Source organism: Misgurnus anguillicaudatus, chromosome 5, assembly GCF_027580225.2.
Source record: "Misgurnus anguillicaudatus chromosome 5, ASM2758022v2, whole genome shotgun sequence".
NCBI lineage: Eukaryota > Metazoa > Chordata > Actinopteri > Cypriniformes > Cobitidae > Misgurnus > Misgurnus anguillicaudatus.
This window is the reverse complement of record NC_073341.2, coordinates 2,176,836-2,202,191: the sequence shown is the minus strand read 5'-3', so window position 1 is coordinate 2,202,191 and position 25,356 is coordinate 2,176,836. Positions and strand designations below refer to the sequence as shown.

The following is a 25,356-nucleotide window of genomic DNA, read 5'->3' as shown; positions in this document are numbered from 1 at the left end:
CCAATATGTCATTATTCCGACTGAATAGTATTTGATTTAAAAGTTAGTCAACACTTTTGGAGGTTTTTGCATGAAGGCAAGGGCGCTCAGATTGCTAGAAATGTAAGTGCCTGTGTATGCACACATTTCTGTGAGCTGTGCATTCTGTGTCCCCTTAAAAAACATTGGTGCATGACACCCCTGCCTATCCCCCACCTCACGTGGTATACAAAACAACAAAACAGTTATATTTATCTAAGTGGGACTCGGATGTAAAAAGCGCTGCATAATGTACGCGCTTTAGTCTAACTGTTAAAACGTAACTAAACTAAAGCATGAGAAGCATTTATGTAGGCTAAAGCTATACATCACCTATTGCTTTAAATGTTACGAGTTCCTCTTCAGCCATTTCATGCTGTTATGTTTATAATAGTTAATTGTTTAGAGTTCATATTGATGATCTTATAATCCATTAGAATTTTTTTTCAGAAAAACACCATTTAACTTATTTTTCCTTTACCTGCCGTCACTGTTCTCTGTGCGTGTGTGTTCCCTCACGTACGTCCTCCATCAAAAAAGCATGGCTGGCTAAAGTAGCCTATTAAAAATTAATATAACGTTAATTTTTAAAAGTCGTAATATTCTGCATAATTATGCTCTGAATGCACGTGTAAATTTAATATCTGGGTACTGCAAGGCTGGTTTTTGAAAAGTAAGTGATATACTCACTGCATGTTTTGGCATTCGGTAGCATATGCATCAATGAGATGCACGGTGTTGCTTTTAATGTTCTTATTAACTTATATTCACAAAACCTAACAAAACATCGATTAAAATTAAAGCGACACCATGTAATTTTTCAACCTTCATAATACATTTTCAAGACCCTTGTGATAGTACATCGACTTTAAATAGGTTGAATGACATGTCTACCATAGCCTGACGGGGTCTGTATCGCTTTTCCTCGTACTTTAAAACTTAGGGTTTCGGGTAGTAACCAGAGCACAAAAAAAACCTACAAAATTCAACTGCTTTATGGCATACGTCACTTCCTCCACACAATTTTTTTGAACGTGAATTTTGCTGGAGGCTACTTAAGGAGTGTAGAGAGCAACTTCTATTATGTGACTCTGTGGCACGGTGTTATTGTCACGGACCTATGACAATGTTTCCCCGGTTACGATTCCCCTTTAAGGCAATTTTTTATATAAACTCACGATCTTGATTCATACATAAATGCGATCTTCTTCATAAATGACGGCGATTATCATGCATATAGTTCCCTGTATTCAGATGCTGCATTCACGTGTTCACGTATTTACATTTCTTTTACTCTCTATGGTATTTACATTACAATCCAGGATGCTATAACAGTCAAACTTGCTCAAACTCACACAGTGTAAAACCAAACCCCATTCATTACCCAATCAGATTCGAGCGTTTCTCTCTTCTCTCTTCCTCATTTGCTGCGTTCCGCTGTCACTCGCGTGACGTATTACAAAGCGGCAGACCTAAACTCATCGCTTTATTTGGATTTGGAGCGACAATTTTCACACAAAAGATAGGAAACACAAGCGCCATTGCGGAAAATCCTGGTGGCGAGGGAGAGAGAGACGATGCAACAATATGTGTTTCGAAAAAGACAAGGAAATACTTCTGGTCGTTTCTCAATTGGAAGGCTGCAGTCTCCGGAGGTCAAATATGCAGGCTGCATACGTCATCAAGCCTGGTTTAATTAAGGTAAACCGAGCATTACATACGCAAGTCATAAGCATATTGCAACAATATATGATTAACTAAGTATAATAGTTAACTTTATAATTGTTAATATTCTGAAATAAGACAGTCTTTATGACGTATGCAGCTTAGAAATACGACATCCGGAGGCTGCAACCTTCAGATTGAGAAATGGCTTCTGCCACGAGTTCCTCATCAGAAAGTTGTAACATGACTGCGTTTCTCCCTGTTGTCTCAAAATGTTGCTCGTTTAGCGTTTTAAAGGTTTAGTTTTTAGTTTGGTTTTAAGGTTGGCCAGTTATTTTCCTTTGCGACAGTGCTGCGGCGCTTGTGGCCTCTAGGGGCGCTAGGCATGAAAAATACATGTCTAGCGCCCCCTAGTGGCCAAAATGTTCTGCGGTGTGCCTTTAAGAGACAAATTATAGCAAACAAAACTTAAATTAAACTCGTAATTAGCTAATTAAATTTAAACAAAACATTATTCAATGACCCGACCGACTGGGACACCAATATCATTTTGGATCAACCCGCGCATCACTGGTAAGGTTTATCCGTGCTGAATGCCTCACGTTTTTGGCCGCCTCCTGTGTCAAATGCGTTTTTTCACTGTCCAATCATATAAGGGGAGAGGTGAGCCTATGGTTGTGGTGACAGAAGTTACAGTTGCTTGGAAAAACAGCAGACTGTTGTCACTCAGTGTCTCCTGCCTGTTTTTGTACCTCTCACCCTTGATCGAGGTCAGAGCAAGCATCCCATTTTTAAAATCTCTGCTAATATGTCAGTTAAAAAAAGTGACCAAAAATAGGCAGTGCGGCGTGCCTTGTGTTTATAGGCATTTAAAACGCATTTGGTGTGATCGCCCCCTTAAGCAGTTGTTCTCTAAAATGCTGCATGCATAGTTTGTAAATTACATTTAGTACAGTTTCTTATCTTTAAAATATGTATTTTGCATTTTTTATTTACTTTCGTTTTAAAATCATTTGATCATTAGAGTGCACACAGCATATTTACTCAGTGTGCACTACAGTATATATTACAAGCTGCAAAAGTAATATTGTGGTACTTCACCAATTAAAGGTAGGGTAACACATTTTGAAAAATGCTAACAGTAGCCGCCTAGCAATGAAATCCCGATCCCACCCTCAAGTCAAATGTTACCGATGTTCATTTGGTTTTTGCTCTTGCTGATCCAGGCAGTTTTTGCTGTTGTTGTTATAAAAGATGTCTTTCATTGTGTGCCTCCTGTGTAGGTTGTCAATTCAGCAGAAAAGCTTGCTGTTCTCACTGTTTACAGACAGGAGGTGAGCGCACGTGAACGTGCCGATGACGTATGGTGTCTGCGTGGACTCGCTGCGCGGTGGGCATTCAAATTACGCTTACGTATGAGGGACAAAAATGGAAACGTCCGTTCGGACCGAAATCTATGATTTGTTGAAAATGTTTTGGTCCTACGCCTTTCACAGATGACATACATTTCTACAAATACATTTAAACAACTTAACACAGTGATTGCTATCAGGATGTGAGGAGACTTTTAACCAGCATAACAAAAAATGTTTCAGGATCAAATCTGTTACCCTACCTTTAATTTCACCAGGTTTGTGCACAATTCAGAATTTCAGAATTGGCCTCCATTCAATTCATGAATTGGAATTTGAATTGAATTGACTCCGCACTACAGGAAGTTGAATTTGAATTGGAATGACAGGAAGTGGAATTAAATTCATGGCAATTCAAAGAAATTCCACAAACAAAACAGAAAGAATCTCACATACATTCAGTGTTAGGAAAGTTACTTTGGAAAATTGTTTGGAAACCACTTTAAATACTTGGTTAAAGTAAAGCATTCTGGGAAATGAAGTCATGTTACATTGTGTTCCACAAAATTACAATTACAAAAAATCAAACTTAATTATTTGTTATGTGACTAGAGTTTTAAATATTAATTGCAGGGGGAAAACATTTTCTGTTAATGTAATCTGTACAAGTAGTTCAAACTAATATCATTTATAGATTACGTAATGCAATCATATCTGACATATACTGAAAGCTTCGTTTTAACACTTTACTTACTGTATAATATGTATATGAATTTCTTTGAATTTCTATTGAATTGCAATTCTGCTTCCTTTAATTCAAATTCGAATTGTAATTCTAGATCCTGTTTTTGACATCAATTCAAATTCAAGAATTGAATTGGAATTTAGGAGTCATTCTTAATTCAATTCTGAATTGTGCACAAGCCTGAATTACACATGTTATTTAGTAGTTTGTCACTCACTATACATACATTAATACTGTATTATGTAATGCAAACACTAAAAACTAAGGTCTCAGCTTATATTTGTTTCATGGTTAAATAAAAGTGATTAGCATTTTTACTTTAATTATAAATAACTCAACATCATTACAGCTACATTTACAACTACATCATGTTATACTGACTAAGTTGCATATCTCCTTGAAGTTCAAACCTGATACAAGTCAGGAGGTGCCGAGTATCGGTTGCTGTGTGATTTTGATGTGGACCTCTGTCTGTTCACTTTCAGGGGGTCAGCTGGAGATTCGACATCCAACACATGATCTCCTCCATGATATAAACTGCTGAAGCCACAACTCTTTTTGCTCAACTCTACATGGGAAGACACATCTAAATCTGTGGGCACAATCTACAGAACACACAAACAAAAAGTAATATGAAACTGTGTATATTTAATTCAGAAAAACATATCAAATTTGTAAATAAGCATTGTGCTATTACCTGAAAGTGGCTCTTGGATGTGTGTGTATCAGAACTGCATGAAGTGTCTTTTCTGGCAAAAATTCTTTTAAAGGCTGAAGGATATTACAACAAAAAGAAATGTTTTACATTTTGCAGGCTACTTAAAGGTGCACTTTGTAAAATATTTGCAGTAAAATGTCCAAAAACCACTAGGCCAGTGTTATATATTTTGTCCAGCTGATTACTATCAATATCTGTAATGTTTTCAACTACTTGTAGATCGTGAGAAAATTGCCGTTCTAAACATTGACATGGGGCAGTGCAGTCGCCTGTCAATGACGTTAATATCCATGTGACCCTTTGTTACCGCCTTTACTGACGTAACCCACATGACAAAAGTGGTCGAGTTCAAAAAAATAAAATGGCGGCCAAGGAAGCAATTGGAGCACCAATTTAGTGTAAATAAATGTATATTTTCATTTTTTAAACATTTTAATTGCATTTCTAGCGAGAAATTAGTATTGTAGTTTTCAAATATGTGATTAGTTATCACAAAGGCGCTCTCTGTTTATATTTCAAACACGCTGCCTTCATGCCTCCGAAGTCATGGCCTCATGAGGCAGCGAGGCAACAAGGCTTTCGGACGTAGCCAGTGTCGTGGACAAATGCGGAAGTATGCGTTAGTGCCTGTCGGGCTACGCGCTTGCTTATGGACTTATGGATTACTTTTTACCGTCTGCCGCTGGTTGTGTCAGCAAAGACAGCTCCCGTAAATGTACGAGCCAACCAAATGACCCAAAAAGAGTTTGGAATAAAACGAGAGAAAGAATGAGGATCAATTTGGTGTTGCATTATCTGGATGGCGAGAGCTTCGCGACAACATTTAACTAGACAGAGATTCCAATCCTGCTTGTGTTTTACGCGATGGGTGAGTTGTTTTGATTCGTAACCCTTCAAAAAACGTATGCTATTATATTGATCACAACATTAGTGTGTAGATTGTAATCAGCGCGTCTTCCCGCGGACGATATGCACATCAAAAGGTATTGTACAGCAATATAAATGGTCATTTTAAGACACTTCACAATAAGATTTGTACTGTCAATACATTATGTGAAAAATCATTGTAGATTGTAAATTGAAAACTTAATTCTGTGCTGTGTTAACCATCAAATTTGGACTAATACTGTGATAATGAAATAAACGATGTCATCAAACGCAACATTTATAAGACTTGATTTCCTTATCCATCAACGTGATTTCTCGTTCGTGTCTGATTGATAGCCATCAGCGGTTGAGTTAAAGACTACAAATCCCATAATTCCACGCTGCTTCAGAGCATCATTGAACAACGTCATTTGATGTTATTGTGTTTTGGTGCCATCTACTGGTAAAAATTCTACATATTCGACCTTTAAACAGTTAAACAATAAAAAATGTCTTAAAAGCATATTAAAGGTAGGGTAACAGATTTGATCCTGAAACATTTTTTGTTATGCTGGTTAAAAGTCTCCTCACATCCTGATAGCAATCACTGTGTTAAGTTGTTTAAATGTATTTGTAGAAATGTATGTCATCTGTGAAAGGCGTAGGAACAAAAAATGTTCAACAAATCATAGATTTCGGTCCGAACGGACGTTTCCATTTTTGTCCCTCATACGTAAGCGTAATTTGAATGCCAACCGCGCAGCGAGTCCACGCAGACACCATACGTCATCGGCGCGTTCACGTGCGCTCACCTCCTGTCTGTAAACAGTGAGAACAGCACACTTTTCTGCTGAATTGACAGCCTACACAGGAGGCACAAAACGAAAGACATCTTTTATAACAACAACAGCAAAAACTGCCTGGATCAGCAAGAGCAAAAACCAAAATGAACATCGGTAACTTTACTGCTTTACCACGAGATGCAAACAGGTGCAGGAGGCAAAGGGTCTGAAAGAGTCGTTGCACTGTTTATTTTGGTAAGGTAGGTACGCGATATGTTTGTATTGAGATGGATTCAGATATTCTACTTTAATGAAACATTGTGTTGCTTATGAAATTTGTGTTCGTTTACGGATTAGCGTAACGATATAGTTACTACGTCTACACAACCGAACGTGTGCTTAAACTAATTCTGATGTAAACCAGTTGTTTGGTTATTTTGGAAGTGTTATTCGACTTTGTACTGCAAAGTTTTCTCACTGCTGAATGAGACATGAGATGTGACCGTGTGATCTGTGCGTGTTCATGTGTTTTGAAAGAGGCGTGACTTTGGATGGCGATTTGACTTAAGGGTGGGATCGGGATTTCATTGCTAGGCGGCTACCGTTAGCATTTTTCAAAATGTGTTACCCTACCTTTAAAGGGCCAATATTATGCCAATTTTTACAAGATGTTAGTGATGGGAAATTCGGATCATTTTTCTGATTCGGATCTTTGAATCTCGTTCATCAAAATGAACAAATCTTTTTTTGAGTCATTTCGTTCTTTTCGTTCATACCTATAATTTCACAAATTACCCCAAAATAACCACTTATGCAAACAATTATGACATTTCTAACAAGTTATGAGAAATAAAAATCCTTATTTCATTATTTTTTGACACAAGCTCTGACACCTGCACAAGAGATAGAAATGATTAGCTTACCTCCTGTCAGTCCTCGTGTACAAGTCAGGGTAATGCAGCCAAATTATAAGAAACTGAACTTCATATTTATCACATTTGTACGCCTCCTTTTGTTCTTCCTGTCAGTCCCATAGAGGCTATGCTGTCAGTATCAAAGAAATGATTAGATCATTCAAGTCTTGAGTTCGGGTTCGGCCGGGTCCGAGTCCTTATGTCACGTGACCGCTGGTATATCGCATTAAATACAACATTAGATTCGTATTATTGATTGCGTCTGAATGTATCCTATATTGTTTTATATTTAGTAATTAAAATACAAAATATATGCAAAAACATTATTTGAAAAATAAAAGTTCCATCTTATTGAAGAACGAAAGACTCGGACCCGACCGAACCCGAACTCGAAAGGTGAACTAATAATTTCTCTTTCCGGTACTGGTAGCATGCCTCTATGGGACTGACAGGAAGAACAAAAGACTTGAACCTGTCCCGAACTCGAGACTCAAGAGAATGATGAACTAATAATTTCTGTTTCAGATTCAGAACCCATATGTTGCGCAATGCGCATGCGCGGTCAACACAAAATGAACGAATCACTCTCTGAGACAACTCGGTAGTCCCGAGTCATATTAAAGATTCGTTCAAAATGAACAAATCGTTCATGAACGACACACCACTACAAGATGTACAAGTCTCAGGTGTGCCTAGAATGTGTCTGTGAAGTTTTAGTTTAAAATACAGCACATTTGTTATAGCATGTCCAAATTGCCCCTATTTTCATTTTCACAGTTTTCATGTGTGTATCTTTTAATGCCAATAAGCTGCTTTCAGTTAAAAATAGATCGGATTCCCGTGGATACAGTCTGGGACAATAGTTTTTTTAACAATGTGCAATGGATTTTGCACACTGTAAAAAATACTTTGCTGCCTTAAATTTAGTTGAATCAACTCGGATTTACAAGTCATTTCAACTTCATATTATTTATCTTGACTAGAGATGAGTTGTTATAACTACAGGTGAGTTGTTATAACTTATACTGTTCGGACGCTCTTGCTTACTGCTCTGCGCTTTGCTCTATCGCTTTTTGTATTTTATCTTATAATTTTTACTTGAGCAAATCAGCATAGTGCTCAAACAACAAAGCTTGGCATCAACATTAAATTACAAACTTTCGGGACTGGACGATTACAAAAAAGTGGAACCGCCATCAGCTTACATTCCAGAAGGAAAAACACAGCTGCCTTCATTCAACAGGATAAGAAAAAGAAATGCCTCATCAAAAATCTACTTTCTGCACAAACTGCCACAGACTTTTACAAAGGATTGCTGTTCTTGAAACAAAGTTACTTACAGGACTACCAAACCAGACGGAACACACAACAGAGCTTCGTCATCATGGACGCCCTCAGCATACAGCCGGTGAGTCCCATGAATCTAATGATCAACACACTAATCAATGGTACAAACAGGGAGCAAGACCCAAAATCACTCGAGAAATCAGACTGTCACAAGCATCACAGTTTGCCGCAGTAGCTTCCTCTACCCCAGATACAGCTATGACAAGGATTGCAAACACTGACTTTCTACCACCACCTATACATCTTGAGAACAGATTTGAAGTATTAATGAATATGAGTGAGGATTCTCCAAATGTGATAAATGTGATTGAACACCGATCAAATCAGTCAGCAGCAAACACTGATGCTAACTGCCGCTCAAGATCGAGCAGACAGCGGCACTCAGCGCAGAGCGCATCCGAGCCCAGAACTCTGATCTTGGGTGACTCAGTTATCAGAAACATTAGCAACAGGGACTCAACTACGTGCTGCCTTCCACAAGCAACTGTTTCTGATGTAAACAGGGAACTTCAGAACATTCTGATGAAACATAAGACTGTAAATCGAGTTGTCATCCATGTGGGGAAGAATGATATTCACAAAGAGCAATCTGAACTCCTTAAGAGGGATTTCAACAAACTTTCTGAAACACTCAGAACAGTGGAAGTTCAGCTGTTCATCAGTGGACCACTTCCAGCAAGAGGAACTAATAGGCTTTCACGGTTGCTTGGACTTAATACATGGCTGCAAAAAACCTGCAACATAAAGGGACTGAACTTTATCAACAACTTCAATCTTTTCTGGAGTCAGAGACAACTATTTAAACAGGATGGCATCCACCCAAACAGACTGGGTGCAAGAGTGCTAAAGGACAATATTTACTTCTCCCTTCATCATCCTTCAGCAGTGTGTGCCAATCCACTCAACCTGAATGGCACACACATACCTGGACAGAGTATGAATGACCACAGGACTTCTTTTCAACACCTGAATGGATATGCCGTCGACATATCCCACAAGGACAGAGATAACACCACGCAGCCACAACAACCACTGCTCATGGACACAATCTCAGCTGAGTCCTGCCCACAGAGCTCACCACAGTCAGAGTGTGTCAGATTAGAACGGTTCCAAGATTCAGCACCCAAGGAGGACTCTCTGGAAAACAGCCAGGGAAACCAGGACAACATATCACAGCCTCCGGTCACATCAGAGCAACAGGACTCCTCCTCACTAGATATGTCATTCCTCTCTCCAGCATCCCCGCTTTTGACCTTTTCCGGAAAAATGGAGGAACTGGTTTATGCTGGAACTAAACTATCCCACTCTATTGCTGCAAGCCCCCAGCTTTCAACCAGAAAACGGCAAGCCCCACAACCACCAAAGCCAGTGGGCCCAGCTCCCCCTCCTCGTCCTGTGAGTGCTCTTCGGTCTCTGACACAACGCCAAGGCACACACCCTCCTCCATCTGCTGTAGGTGAACCAAAAACAACTGATAACGGCTCTCATTGATATGTGTCGGGTTCCTGCTATGAAAATATGAATACTTTTATCAAATGTTTACAAAAGCATGAACTCAGTGTGCCTATATCTTTCTCTATTTCTGTTTTATTACATGATAGAAAGCCCAAGGCCTTATCAAACCGTAGAGCAAATCAATCTAATCTGCTGCCTGTTACATATCAAACTAAGTTTTCTGTTAGGGAAAAAATTTGTACTGTTAAGTTAGCACTTTTAAACATCTGTTCACTTAAAAATAAATCACTTCTAGTCAACGACTTAATAACTACAAACAACCTGGATTTTATGTTTCTAAATGAAACATGGCTAGAAGAAAGCTACAGTGCAACAGTCCTTAATGAAACAGCCCCTCCTAACTTTACTGCTAGGAGAGGTGGAGGTGTAGCTGCTCTTTTTAAAGATGTCTATCAATGTAAGCAAGTGTCATTTGGGAATTACCCATCTTTTGAATATCTAGGCATTGTGTTGAAAGGTACTCCACGCATTCTACTTATCATTATTTACAGGCCCCCAAAATACTCTCCAGCATTTGTTGAGGACTTTACAGAACTGTTATCAAGATTTCCTTAGAGTTTGACTGTTTTGCTATTGCTGGAGATTTTAACATTCACATAGATAAGCCAGAAAGCATTATGGCAAAAGAGGTCACAGCTGTTTTAAATACTTTTGTTGATCTGACTCAACATGTACATGGACCCACACACAATCGTGGACACACTCTAGATTTAATTATCAGTAAGGGTGTAAACATTTCACCAATTGTTATTAGGGATGTAGCACTGTCTGATCATTTCTGTATTTTCTTTGATATATTGATCTCTCCTACTATTGAAACTAGATCTGTGTCGGTCAAAAAGAGATGCTTAAATGAGAACACCAGTGTGCTATTTATGAAGGCTATATCTTTAACACCAAGTATATCTGCAGACTCTGTTGATTTTCTCCTTGATTCCTTTAATTCGAAAGTTAAGAGTGCAATCGATGATATTGCTCCTGTAAAAGTCAGGAAGAAGAATGGCAGGCAAAAATCACCTTGGAGAAACTCAAGAGCAGTGCAGAATATGAAGAGACAATGCTCTCAGACAGCAAATGCAGTGAGTTTGCTTACTTCTTCTCTGAGAAAATCAATAATATCAGAAAGGTGATCAGCACATCCTTGAGCTGCGCCAGGGTCAGACAAATCAGACCACAACATCAGAAAGTAGTTATGATGTCTGATTTCGAAGCAGTTGATGGTAAAATTTTGGAAGAAACAGTACAGCATCTTAAAACATCAACCTGGGCCCTTGACACACTCCCCACATCTTTTTTCAAAAGTGTCTTTAACTGTTTAGAAGCAGATCTCCTAGAAGTGGTAAATTCATCACTTATATCTAGGACTTTTCCAATATCCCTTAAAACTGCAGTTGTTAAGCCCCTCCTGAAAAAGAGCAACTTGGATAACACTGTGTTGAGCAACTAAAGACCAACCTCAAATCTTCCTTTCATAGGCAAGATCATTGAAAAAGTTGTTTTCAATCAGCTGAACAAATTCTTAATTTCTAATGGTTACTTTGACATTTTCAATCTGGTTTCCGACCACACCACAGTACAGAGACAGCGCTCATAATGATAGTAAATGATATTCGCCTCTATACAGACACAGGCAAACTATCAGTGCTGGTGCTACTCGACCTCAGTGCTGCTTTTGACACTTCTTGACAGGCTGGAAAACAGTTAAACAAAGAGAAAACTGAAGTCTTTGCGTTTGGAAACAAAGATGAAGTTCTCAAGGTGAATGCATACCTTGACGCTAGAGGTCAAACAACTAAAAATCAAGTCAGGAATCTTGGTGTGATTCTGGAGTCTGACCTTAGTTTCAGTAGTCATGTCAAAGCAATAACTAAATCAGCATATTATCATCTCAAAAATATCGCAAGAATTAGATGCTTTGTTTCCAGACAAGACTTAGAGAAACTTGTGCAAGCTTTCATCACCAGTAGGGTGGATTATTGTAATGGCCTCCTCACTGGCCTTCCCAAAAAGACCATAAGACAGCTCCAGCTCATTCAGAACGCTGCTGCCAGGATTCTGAGCAGAACCAGAAAATATGAACATATCACACCAGTCCTCAGGTCTCTACACTGGCTACCAGTTACATTTAGGATTGATTTTAAAGTATTATTAATGGTATATAAATCACTCAGTGGACTAGGACCTCAATACATTGCTGATATGCTCATTGAATATAAACCCAACAGATCACTCAGATCATTAGGATCACATCAGCTAGAAATACCAAGGGTTCACTCAAAGCAAGGAGAGTCAGCTTTTAGCTATTATGCCAGTCGCATCTGGAACCAGCTTCCAGAAGAGATCAAATGTGCTCCAACAGTAGTCACATTCAAATCCAGACTCAAAACACATCTGTTTAGCTATGCATTTTCTGAATGAGCACTATGCTGCGTCCGAACTGATTGCACTATATTTTATATGCACTATTTTAATTCTTTTTTATTTCTCTTGATGTTATTCTTATTTTTAATGGTTTTATACTTTTATTCTTGTTTTATTCTTTTTCACACATTTAAACCGTTTTTATTAAAATCACATTTATTTAGTTTTAATTGATATTTTAAATTCTTATGTATCTTTGATTTTTTTGTTTTCTCATTTCTATGTAAAGCACTTTGAATGACCTCTGTGTATAAAATGTGCTATACAAATAAACTTGCCTTGCTTTATAAAATTAAGTTGACTTTTCTCAACTATATTTTATAAGTTGTGACAACTCATCTCTCTTGACATGACTTGTAAAACTGAGTTGATTTAACAAAAAATGTTAAGGCAGCAAAGTATTTTTTACAGTGCATTATATGTGCCCTTTAAATAAATATTGCATAGTTTCCTGAAACAACCACATTTCTTTTATGTGCATTTTCATTAATGCACATAATGCATTGATACTTAATGCATAATGCACATAACATAACATAACGCACATAACTTGATCTTGATGAGATCTTCTTGCACACGGACAAACAAACATTTTACTTACGGGCAACAGCAGAGTCGCTCAAGGTGCCCAAACTATCAGACCTCTCTGGCATCTGAGGCTGAAAGAGTCGATCAAAAGAAAATCAACAGTGTACATAACACACACAGAGACATATACAGTACTATGCAAAAGTCTATACAGCTACCATGCCACCATTAGATTTGTTGTTTTTGCAATGGTGTAGTGATCATATATAATTATTTATTTATAATTGTCTTTTTATAAGAATACAATCGGGAAAAAATGACATGTAGAATTAAACACTGTATAAAAGTACAAGCTAAAATGTCAAGTATTTAGGATAAACTCTGCACAATCTCTTAAACTGAAATAAAATTAAAATCCTAATTACTAATTCTAATCAAATGACTCCAGTCTCCTCAAAAAAGCTCAAGTGCCGAGTGTGTTTAGTGCAAAGACTTGTTTAGTTTTTTATTCATTTAATTTAATTTCATTTATTTGAAGGATAGCCCCTTGAGATGCGACATCTCATTTTCAAGGGGTCCTAGACAAAAAACTATTATAATGAATATGCAAATGCCAAGAGAGTTCACCTTAAATACTGACTGATGCCTGAAGAAGACATTTAGTTCTGAAAATTGTTTTGTTTTTAATTCTGTGTACATATTTTCTGTTTGTATCTTAATAAAAAGAGTGTAAAATAAATATGGATTTATTTGAACAACAAAGCTGGTGGTGGTGGCCTAAAACTTTTGCCCAGTACTGTATATCAGTGGCGACCGGTGCCTCCACAAAATGCAAAGTATGTGTTCGGGGTGTCGTGTGTGTGGCTCATAATTTCAAAATGCAGGTGAATGTTAGGTAAACCTATGTCCATTGCGTGTCATGTCAAAACACGAGCCTGCTCTATACACGTCAAAAGGTTTATGATAAAAGAGACACTCGCAAGACACTTACTAAACTCTGATTACACATGAGATTAGACAAGTACCTAGCAAATGTAAGCGTGTCTTTAATCATAAACCCATATGAAGCATCTACAGCAGGCACTTATTTTGACATTACATGTAATGCACATGGATTCACATGACGCACCAAATAGATATTTTGACATGACGAGCCACACACGACACATTACATATATACATATGTATATTTGTATATATCATGTATACAGTTGTAAGTTTACATACCCTGAAAGAAATTATGATTTCTTGGCCATTTTTCTGAGAATATAAATAATAACACAAACTTTCTTTCACTCATGGTTAATGCTTGGCTGAAGCCATTTATTATCAATCAACTGTGTTTTCTCTTTTTAAATCATTATTACAACAGAAACTACTAAAATGACCTTGAAAAAAGTTTACATACCCCAGTGATTTTGGCCTGATAACCTGCACACAAACGGGTTTGAATAGCTATTAAAGGTAACCATCCTCACCGGTGATCTGTTTGCTTGTACCGTAATTAGTGTGTGCATGTATAAAAGGTCAATGAGTTTCTGGACTCCTGCCAGACCCTTGCTTCTTTCATCCAGTGCTGCACTAACATTTCTGGATTCTAGGTCATGGGCAGAGCCAAGGATTTATCAAAGGATCTGCGGGAAAAGGTAGTTGAACTGTATAAAATAGGAAAGAAATATGAAAAGATTTCCAAGGAATTGAGAATGCCAATGAAGCAGTGTTCGAACTGTGATTAAGAAGTGGAAAATAAGGGGTTCTGTTGAAACCAAACCACGGTTAGGTAGACCAACTAAAATTTCAGCCCCAATTGCCACCAAAAAACCAACAAATAACTTCAGGTGAAATACAGGAATTCAGGTGTGGCTGTTTTAAGATGCACAATAAGGAGGCACTTGAAGAATATGGGCTGCATGGTCGAGTCGCCAGAAGAAAGCCATTAATATGCAAATGCTACAAAGTATCCCACTTATGGCAAAACCATAAACGCTAGATTAGGAGAGGAGTCAACAAGGCCTATTATAAAAGGTACAGCATTCCTACTGTGAAACACAGAGGTGGATCATTGATGTTATGGGGATGTGTACTGTAAGCTACAAAGGCAGGAACTTTGGTCAAAATTAATGGCAAGATAACTGCAGTATGTTATCAAAAAATACTGGAGGATAATTTGCACTCATCAGCCCGGAAGCTGCTACTTGGGCATTGCAACATGACAATGATCTAAAACGTAAGCCCAAGCCGACCTGTCATTGGCTACAGCAGAATAAATTGAAGGTTTTGGAGTCTTCTGACCTCAATATCATTCAGCTCGTTTACATGCACACCAATAATGCGATTATTTCCAATAATGCGAGTAAGGACTTAATCGCAGTAAGATGTTTACATGACTGGAGCTAACCTCTTCACTCCAGTTTACATGCAGTTTTTATTTTCGGATTATCACACATAGCCCAATGCAGAGCACAAATGATGAACTCACATATATGGTCCACTGTTTGAATTTACTTACGTTAAATGACAAACACGTTGTTATAGATGTATTTCATTATCTGGTGCCGTGATGAAGATATAAATATGACACTGCCTGTAAAGGGCGTTCACATTAAAACGATAGAAAAATATAGTTTTAAAAATTGTTTTATATTAAAGATAATAGCAGAGTTCACACAACAACTATAACGATAGGGATTTTGGCACATGATGAACGATGAACCATTGACAGCCAATCAAATCTATTTTAACTTGAAGTGCACGCGCACTTAAATGCAGTAAAGCTCATTCATTGCTGAGGTCTATAACACAAAATAACCTCAGGTATCCAGAGCTGATGCAGTTGCTGTGAAAGAAATTCACTACTTAATGCTTTTTCTACCACACTGGCTACTACGCCAAAAGGTAAAATATTATTACACACTACTACATTCATTGTTTAGTTACGCGAAACGCAGCGAGTTGAGGACATCTGCTGGTTTCCCGCAGTGTAAATGCAACAAGAACAGCAAATTCAGTGACATGTAAACAATTGCAAAAAAGTTTTTATTACAAGAAATATCCAATATTAGGTAATGCCGCGCTGGTTGAGCGAATTAGCATGAAATTATCATTATGATGTGGTCATTAATATATTTATCATTGTAATTATTGTTATAATGTTCCTTAATGGTTTAATACACTGATGTCGTGTTATTTGAGCTATTTCTGAATGAAGACAGATTGCTGACAGCAAGTCGTGTTGGCAGAGTTCACATTAAACTTCCTAATGTAAAGTTTAAAACAAATTTGTGGTTAAGGTGCGTGATTAAAACACACGCGCACTTCAGTTAGTGCGGTATAAATGCGATTAAAGCGTTTACATGGACGCATACTGCAACATTATAAACGGCATACGCCACCTCTTTTAATGTGATTATACTTACTGCGATTATGAGCTTAATCACATTATTTTTTATCGAATTATTGTGTTTACATAAGGTAAAGTATAATCGCAGTATTGACAAAATCCCATTATAATCGCATTATTGGTGTGCATGTAAACGAGCTCATTGATCCACTCTGGGGAGATCTCACACATGCAGTTTATGCAAGATAGCCCAAGAATTTACAGGAACTGAAGGCTTTTTGCCAAAAAGAGCAGGCAGCTTTTCCATCTGAGAAGATAAAAAGCATAATCCAAAACTGCCACAAAAGACAACCTATCATTGATTTTAAAGGGGGCAATACACGGTATTAAGAACTGGGTATCGTAAACTTTTGATCAGAGTCATTTGGGTAGTTTCTATTGTCATTATGATTTAAACACAATCGATTGATAATGAACAGTGATGGTAATAATGGCGTTAGAAATAAACTGCATTACTAACGGCGTTATTTTTTTCAGTAACGAGTAATCAAATAAATGACTGTTTCCCCCGTTATAACCCCATTACCGTTACTGACAATAAATGCTGCGCGTTACTATAATTAATATCACTAAAGCGATTTTCACCAGAGTAGGTTCTTTCATCCAGAAAGGCAATGTTTGTCTCTTGTGTGTGTGTGTGTGTGTGTGTGTGTGTGTGTGTGTGTGTGTTGGGGGCTGAGAGACACATAACTGATGATGATTGGTGTGTGTGTGTGTGTGTGTGTGTGTGTGTGTGTGTGTGTGTGTGTGTGTGTTAGAGGGGGTGGGACAACCACATAACCGTTGATTGGCTTAATTTCCATCGTTAGCCAACCAGAGGCAGGCAGAGTTCATACACAAACACATGCACAGTCCGGGAAGTGCAGTGCAGTGTTGCCAACTTGGTGACATTTTCACTAGATTTAGCAACTTTCTAAACCCCGTTAGCGACTTTATTTACAAAAAGCGACTAGGACAAATCTAGCAATCTTTTCTGGCGTGATTAGAGACTGACACGAGAGCATGTATCGCTCTCTCTCCTCAACGAGCGAGATAGGACCAACTGCAACGAGCAGCGGGTACTGCTGCTAGACACTGACAGGCAGCCCGGTCCTCGCGCTGCAGTCCGTGAGTCCCACACACCCGCAACGACAGCGCGATGACAAGTACAACAAACTCAAAGGTAGCAGTCGCAAACACAAAGTGTAATAAGCACTACTTTCCCATTGTTGAGGTGAAAGGCAAGAATGTTTATGTAATGTGCAACTTATGCAGAGTAAGAAAGAGCCTCTTCACGTCTGTAATTCTGATCTAATAAAGCACCCCACATCATCACATGCTGCCACCCTTTAAAAAAATTAACCCTGTTTTTTGTGGTAAAAGTGAAGTAACCATGTTTTTTGGTGTATTGATTGCTATCAGCAAAACCATGGTTTTACTACAGTAAACCATGGTTGTCAAAACCTTACATGGTTTTAAGGGACAAAATTAGTGGTTTTCTTTAGTGTCTAATTCATTCATTTAACAAATTTTACATTGAGGGCATCCAAGTTATTTGAAATATTTGAACTTTTTTAAAGTAACGCAATAGTTACTTTGCCTGGTAATTAGTTACTTTTATAATGATGTAATGCAGTTACTAACTCAGTTACTATTTTTGAGAAGTAATTAGTAACTATAACTAATTACTTTTTTAAAGTAACGTTGCCAACACTGATAATGAATGGCTTCAGCAGCCAAACACTAACCATGAGTTACAGGAAAAATTTTGTTATCATTCATATTCTCTGAAAAATTACCAAGAACTCAAAAATTCTGCCAGGGTATGTAAACTTATGAGCACAACTGTATATTTTCCAAAGTCAATCTTTGAATGTTGAATCAAATCTGAAAAATAAGAAAGCGAACGTAGCAAAATTTTACCAGTTTTTCTGCTCTTCTTAAAGTGTCACTGCCCTGGCTGTCTGACAGTGGCGGTGAACCAGGTGGGTCAGACGCAGAGCTTGTGATTTGAGAAGGATGATATTCCTGATACAAAAGGTTACGGAGTTTCTCGTCAAGAGTCTTTATAGTTCGATCTGCGAACTCCAGTCGTGGTGGGCCTTCCCCATCTGATTCACCCGGCCCACCCCCTGACAGAACCTGAGACGCAGAACTTCCCGACGTTGACAGCATGGCTTGTTGGGACTGATGGGTGGGGCTTTGAGGCTGTGATTGGCCACTAATAACAGAAGATTGTGGAGTGGGAGTGGCAAAGGGCTGCTGCAGTACCACTGGCTGTGTCTGGCTCATAGGTAGCTCTGCGCTGGGGCTGGTGTTATGAGTTACTGGCTGTTGTGGAGTCTCATCTGCTTTCTGAGCAGTGACATCCAGGGATACTGGTGGCACAATGGGGCAGCAAGGAATGTCAGAAACCATAGAAACACCCACTGTACATGCAGCCTGAGGGCCTTTAACTGACTGAGCAGATCCAGTAAGAGACCGCCGTGGCACTGACGAGCATTCTGCACTTGCTGAATTGACATTATCTTGTGTCTGAGATGTGGAGGATCCTTCTGGATCTGGTAGAAAAAGTTAGAAACAAGAAAGACTAAGAGTAAACCTTGAAGAATAAAGTAAACCTTTAAGGTTATTGTCTGTTGACAGATAATTGGGTATTTCAGCATTGTTTCATGTGTACACGCGTTTAAATTACTCTTGGCTGTCTCTTCCTGGTCAGGTGTGGGTGTCTCAGCCACAGGACAAATGATGAACCAGCGTTTTCCTGTGTGAAGCACTGTAAATGACAGATTATATAACGTTGTATTAAAAATATTATACTGTAACATAGTAAGACATGTCATCTAGGGCATAATCTTAATTGAAAAGTGACCACATAAGTGACAGGTTATTTAAAGCAGCATACATGTGAAACTAGGGTTGTCCTGCTACTGTACGCTCATCTAACCAATGACTGATCCGCCTTCATGTGGCACCACAAAAACCGAGAGGCATATGACATCAAAATCCCACGAGAGTGATTCGAGAAATTATACAGAGGAGACTGCTATCGAAATGCTCTTATGGTACCTTGATGTCATCCACCTATCAGTTCTTGCGGTGCCACAAGCAGCAACAGCAGCAGTGGGTTTCACAAAGGGAATCACACGTGTTTTGTTTTAGACAGATAATAAAGGTAATAATTCAATTAATGGACTGTGTTATTAACAAATCTACCGTATGTTGCCAAGGCATACGAGTTATAAATTAATATTTAATTAGGAGATTAGCTATTATTTTGTCAAGTGGCTTAAATACATGGTATACACAAAAACATATCCGCACTGCTGCGGCAGGCCATCTTTAGTACCATATTTCAGAGTGAGAAAGTTGGCAACCCTATATGAAACAAGTGCATGTTGCTAAGCTATTTTAAGTTTTGAAAATTTGATAATGTATTCAAATGTTTGTCTACTTTTAAAAATAATTCATAATGGTGATGCTCCTCCACTAAAAAAAAGTATTGCACTCAACTCAGAAAAAAAGAGCTACTCGATCAGCCACTAGAGGAGAGTGCAATATTCCAAATCGTAAATTTTTTTTGGGTAAATCATCTTTTTCTTTTGTGGCTATAACTCAGTGGAATACTCTCCCTACACACCTTATTACGTGTAAAAATCCTTTTATCTTCTCGGGTTTGATAAAAGCTTGGTTACTGTCACAACAAAACTGTACACACTTGTGATGTGTGTGTGTGTGTGTGTGTGTGTGTGTGTGTGTGTGTGTGTGTGTGTGTGTGTGTGTGTGTGTGTGTGTGTGTGTGTGTGATTGAAATTGGGATAGGTAAGGATTTATTGCATATTTGTGTTTGGGTGGGATTAATTTTTGGAAGGATGGATTAATTGAGGAAATGAAAGTCTTAATTGTAAGTTAAGAGCGATTGTGATGTAAAATTTTAAATTTAAATGTTCTTGTATTTTATTTGTATGGAATTTTATATTACTGTGTTGTTGACCTGTCAAGGGACTACAGGCGGAAAATAGCACTTGTGCTACAACCTGGGCACATCTTTCCTTGTTTTTATACAAGGTTAATGTTAATTTTGTGCATTGTCCCTGCTTAAATAAAATGAAACTGAATGATGCTGAAATGAACATAAAAACGTGTAAAAATCATCAATTTTTATTTATATTCTATGATATTTTTATCATTAAAATGGCCACATTCTTTAGATGTACGACACTGGATTTGAGCCTAGACGAGGTATTTTATGAACGAACACAGCAACAGTCTCTTACCATTCTGTTTATACACCAACAGGTTGGACAGTTTTTCCTCAGACTTTACTCTCTGCAAAGTGAACAAAGAACAACACAGAAGTGATTATATGATATAATCCTGGATCAGATGCAGTGACATATAAACAACTGAAAGGGCTGCTTATTTCAGTTGAATAATAATGTTTTTAAGAGCGATCTCTTGCGTTGTTGTAGAAAAAGCCATATAATTAGCAAAATACGAATTTTGACCAAAGAAAAACTTAATGAAAAATGCATAAAAAATTGTATGCTGTGCTATAGACAGTTTCAGCAGTAACAACATAAAAAAACATCTTTCGTGGAACTTCCGGTCCTTTTAGAGTAGTTTCTTTCTGATAACAAGCTAAATAAACAAGGTATTTTCGACAAGGTATTTGTTCGAGAGTTCAATTTAGCCATCTGACCATAAAACAAAGACGCGTAACCTCAACAACAAACATACGTCCGATGAAGCTGGTTATAGAATGAATATTGCTTGATAGGCTACAGGAATATACTGGAACAACTGACAACCAATTTGGATTTAAAAACAAACATGGCACTGATTTGTGTGTTTATGCTTTAAAAGAACTTGTCTCTAAATTTAAGGGGCACAATACATCAATGTTTATGTGTTTTTTGGATGCGTCCAAAGCCTTTGACCGTATTAATCATGGTAAATTGTTTACTAAATTGCAAGAGCGAGGGGTGCCTCCATATTTAATATGAATTTTGCACTATTGGTATTCAAATCAAACCATGCAGGTTAGATGGGGGAAAGCAACATCAACCCCGTTCCCTGTAACTAATGGGGTCAGGCAAGGTGGAATAATGTCACCTATTCTTTTTAACTTGTATATTGATGACTTATCCAGAGAGTTAGAGGAGTGTAAGACTAGATGTATGGTGGGGAATCAGCTCATTAATCACCTAATGTATGCAGATGACCTAATTGTTATGTCACCTTATAGTGCTGGGTTACAACAATTGCTTAGAGTGTGTGAAAAATATGGTATGCAATATGACATGCATATCACATTTAATTCTAAAAAGAGTGTCATCATGATAATACGAACTAAGGAGGACTAGCAGCTAAAGGTTCCCTCCTTTTATTTGTCTGAGAAAGAACTGGATATCGTTACTAAAGTAAAATACTTGGGGCACATTATTAGGGATGACCTAAGTGACGATGATGATATTCAGCGTCAGTGCTATAAATTATATGCTCAGGCAAATATGGTGGCACGGAAATTTCATATGTGCACTGATGACGTTAAAATAGCTCTTTTTAGAGCTTACTGTACTCCACTTTACACAGCACATCTATGGTGTCGCCATAGTAAAGGAAAGGTGAATAAAATAAAGGTGGCATATAATGATGCTCTTAGAATTTTGTTGAAGTACCCAAGGTGGGAAAGTGCAAGCAAGATGTTTGTGAATTGTAATGTTCCCACTTTCCAAGCTTTGCTTAGAAAACTTATACTTAAATTTATGTGCAGGCTTACTGAGTCTAGGAATGTCATTATAAGGTCTTTGACGGACCCTAACATGAGTGTGACAAGATACTCTTCGAGTCTCTGGAAATATTGGAATCAACATTTGTATGTTTTTTTAATGTGCTATTTATGTTATGTTTGTTGTGGTTGTTTGTGGATGTTTGTATATTGTGTGTTATGGATTTTTATATGTTGTGTATGCTTTTTTATATACTATGGACGCTTGTACAGTGCCCTCCACAATTATTGGCACCCCTGTTTAAGATGTGTTAAAAGCGATTCAATTAATTATTTCTTTTTTTGCAGAAGCATAATCTCTAACAGGAAATTTTTGAAAAATATACCCTGTAGCACAAGACAATAAGAATTTTTAAAAAGTCCACGAATTAGGGGAAAAAAAATATTATAAAATCACCTGTTCCACAATTATTGGCACCCCTAACAATTCCTATGAGAAAGAATTTTAAGAAGTTTGAAATATATTTTTCTGTAGTTGCTAAAGTTGGTCAGGGCATCTAGGAAGTTTTAATTAGTAATTCATGACTTCCTGTTTCCCTGGAGTATAAATATGACGTGACAAAGAGGTCTAATTCTCTTACCCATTTGTCATCATGGCAAAGACAATAAAACACACCATTCAAGTAAGGCAGATGCGTGTCGACCTTCATAAGTCAGGCAATGGCTACAAGAAAATAGCCACTCGCCTTAACTTGCCCGTATTTACAATCAGAGGAATCATTAAGAAGTTTAAAACAACTGGAACAGTGACAAACAAGGCTGGAAGAGGTCCCAAGTTTATCTTGCCACAACGCACAGTGAGGAGTATGGTCAGAGAAGTAAAAAATTGTCCTAAGCTTACTGTCACAGAATTGCATCAAAGAGTGGCATCTTGGGGTTACAAAGTCTCCATAACAATTATCAGAACCTCTATACATGCCAACAAGCTGTTTGGGAGGCATGCACGGAAAAAGCCTTTTCTCACAAACGTGAACATCTGGAGTTTGCTAAGCGGTACTGGAACTTCAACTGGGATCATGTGCTTTGGTCAGATGAAACTAAGATTGAGCTTTTTGGCAACAAACACTCTAAGTGGGTCTGGCGTAAAACAAAAGATGAGTATGCCGAAAAGCACCTCATGCCCACTGTGAAGTATGGTGGAGGATCTGTGATCCTGTTTCTCTTCCAAAGGCCCTCAGAACCTTGTTAGGGTGCATGGCATTATGAACGCTTTGAATTACCAGTACATTTTAAATAAAAACCCGAGGGCTTCTGCCAGAAAGCTGAAGGTGGGTTGTCAATGGGGCTTTCAGCAGGATAATGATCCAAAATATGTGGCAAAATCTACACAAAAATGGTTCAGCAGTCACAAACTCAAGGTCCTCCCATGGCCATCTCAGTCCCCAGACCTCAACCCAATCGAAAACCTGTGGGGCGAGCTAAAGAAGAGAGGACCCAGGACACTGGATGATCTAGAAAGATTGTGCAAAGAAGAATGGTCAAAGATCCCTCTCTCTGTGTTCTCCAATCTTGTGAAATGTTATAGGAGGAGATTAAGTGCTGTCGTGTTGGCAAAAGGGAGTTGTACAAAGTATTAATATCAGGGTGCCAATAAGTTTGGAACGCATGATTTCAAGTTTTTTTTTCTAGACGTGTGAATTCTTTACCACCAGGGTGGTCAACTTGAATCAAGGGTTGGATTTTTGTCTTTTTTTGCATTTGGGTTCTGTGTTGTTTAAATAAAAAGGAGAATTTTTAGAAGTCCACGACCACATATTAAACAGGGGTGCCAATAATTGTGGGGGGCACTGTATGTTGTATGTGTTTTTATATTTGGACTTCGAGTCTGTTAATAAAGAATAATTTATTATATTTATAGAGCTGCATGCACGGCATATTTCTGTAGGCCAACATGGAAGTTCAAATGGGTTCCCTCAGCAAAAAATCTATGGGATTTTACCATAGGGTAAAAGCTTTTGGATTATCTCAAAAATAAGCTCTGTGATAAACAAAAGATTATGATATTTAGATGTTTTGTTAGGGTGACCATATGTGCCATTTCTCCGGGACACTACCTGGCCAGGGTTTCATTTCAAGGTAAGAATAAAACTAGGGGAGACTGGGGTTGGTTGTCACGATTTTTACTCATGCATGAATTGCTCATCTTCAAAAAATCTTTCAGCAGTAATTCCTACATGAAATGAAACTTTGGGGTCTTGGCTTTAAATGTGTATACTTTTTATTTTTCGAATGTATTGTAACAGGAAGTAATTAACCATCAAAGACACTCTGACACAATGTGACACGGGGTTGGTTGTCACAGGGTATGGGGTTGGTTGTCCCTATAGGATTCAATAGGATTTCAGTGATAAATTGGGATCTGAAAAGATAATGTGTAACTTTTAAGTTTTTTAAGATAGAAACTGCAAATAAGTTTTAATATGAATCCACCCCTATGATAGTTGTTATTAATGCCCCTTATGTTTAAACAATGGGATTAAAGTGGGTGATCAGTTACTCGAATAGGCTTTATGCCCAGCTGCACTATGAACTTCCGCCAGCTCCTTGTTTCCTGTCTGGCATTATTGGACAAACTGATTAATCCAGGTATGTCTGATTATTGTTGTTGTGACTACTGAGGTCAGGCACACCTGGATTAATCAGCTTTCCAATAATGGCAGACAGGAAACAAGAAGCTGGCTGAAGTTCAGGAAGTAGTGCAGCTGGGCATAAAGCCTATTGTCTACTGTGTTGAGAAATAAAATGAATTTTTTTTTGTGTTAAAACCTCTTTATTTAATGCTTTATTTTATTTTAACACCAAACAAAAACAGACAAACAGTCTTAAAAGGTCTACATGTCCAATATTCTTATGTGACAACCAACCCCGCAAGCTATGTGACAACCATCCCCAACTGACTTCTTGACAAACATGCTAAGCTAGCTGCCACACGGCTGTAACTTGATCGCTAAAAGATGACTCAAAATAAAGCTACTACTTTTAGCTTTTTAATGAGTGTTTTGTTTTTGAATGACTAATATCCTACAAGATCTCAACACAAAAACAACACCAAAATGAAAATTTACTCTGACCCATAAAAATAAAAAAATTTCTCCTAACCTCAATGTTTTGTGTCTGCTCGGCAAAATTTCAAGTGCAAATGAGTAAGCTATTAAAGGCTAACAAATTTATATCAAAATTGTACCACAGTGCCATGTAGTATGTCTGGAATAAGCAGTGTGACAACCAACCCGTGAGACAACCAGCCCCGGTCTCCCCTACTCAATGATTGTATATGTTTTTAATGAAAATGTGAGAACCTCGATGATGTATGC

The 25,356-nt window shown here is 37.9% G+C and overlaps 1 protein-coding gene across 7 annotated transcripts in view; it reads right to left on the bottom strand.

Annotated features, from left to right (window-relative positions):
• LOC129415025 (serine/threonine-protein kinase WNK2) overlaps positions 1 to 25,356 on the bottom strand; it is a 120,201-nt gene that overhangs the window by 27,545 nt on the left and 67,300 nt on the right. For all 7 annotated transcript variants that reach the window (XM_055169191.2, XM_055169190.2, XM_055169193.2 and 4 more), the window contains 6 exons: positions 20,529 to 20,580; positions 18,947 to 19,027; positions 18,175 to 18,812; positions 12,946 to 13,003; positions 4,478 to 4,551; positions 4,191 to 4,385 (listed from right to left, as the gene is read on the bottom strand). In XM_055169191.2, coding sequence (XP_055025166.2) covers positions 4,191 to 4,385; positions 4,478 to 4,551; positions 12,946 to 13,003; positions 18,175 to 18,812; positions 18,947 to 19,027; positions 20,529 to 20,580 — 1,098 coding nt within the window. The remainder of the gene's footprint in view (positions 1 to 4,190; positions 4,386 to 4,477; positions 4,552 to 12,945; positions 13,004 to 18,174; positions 18,813 to 18,946; positions 19,028 to 20,528; positions 20,581 to 25,356) is intronic.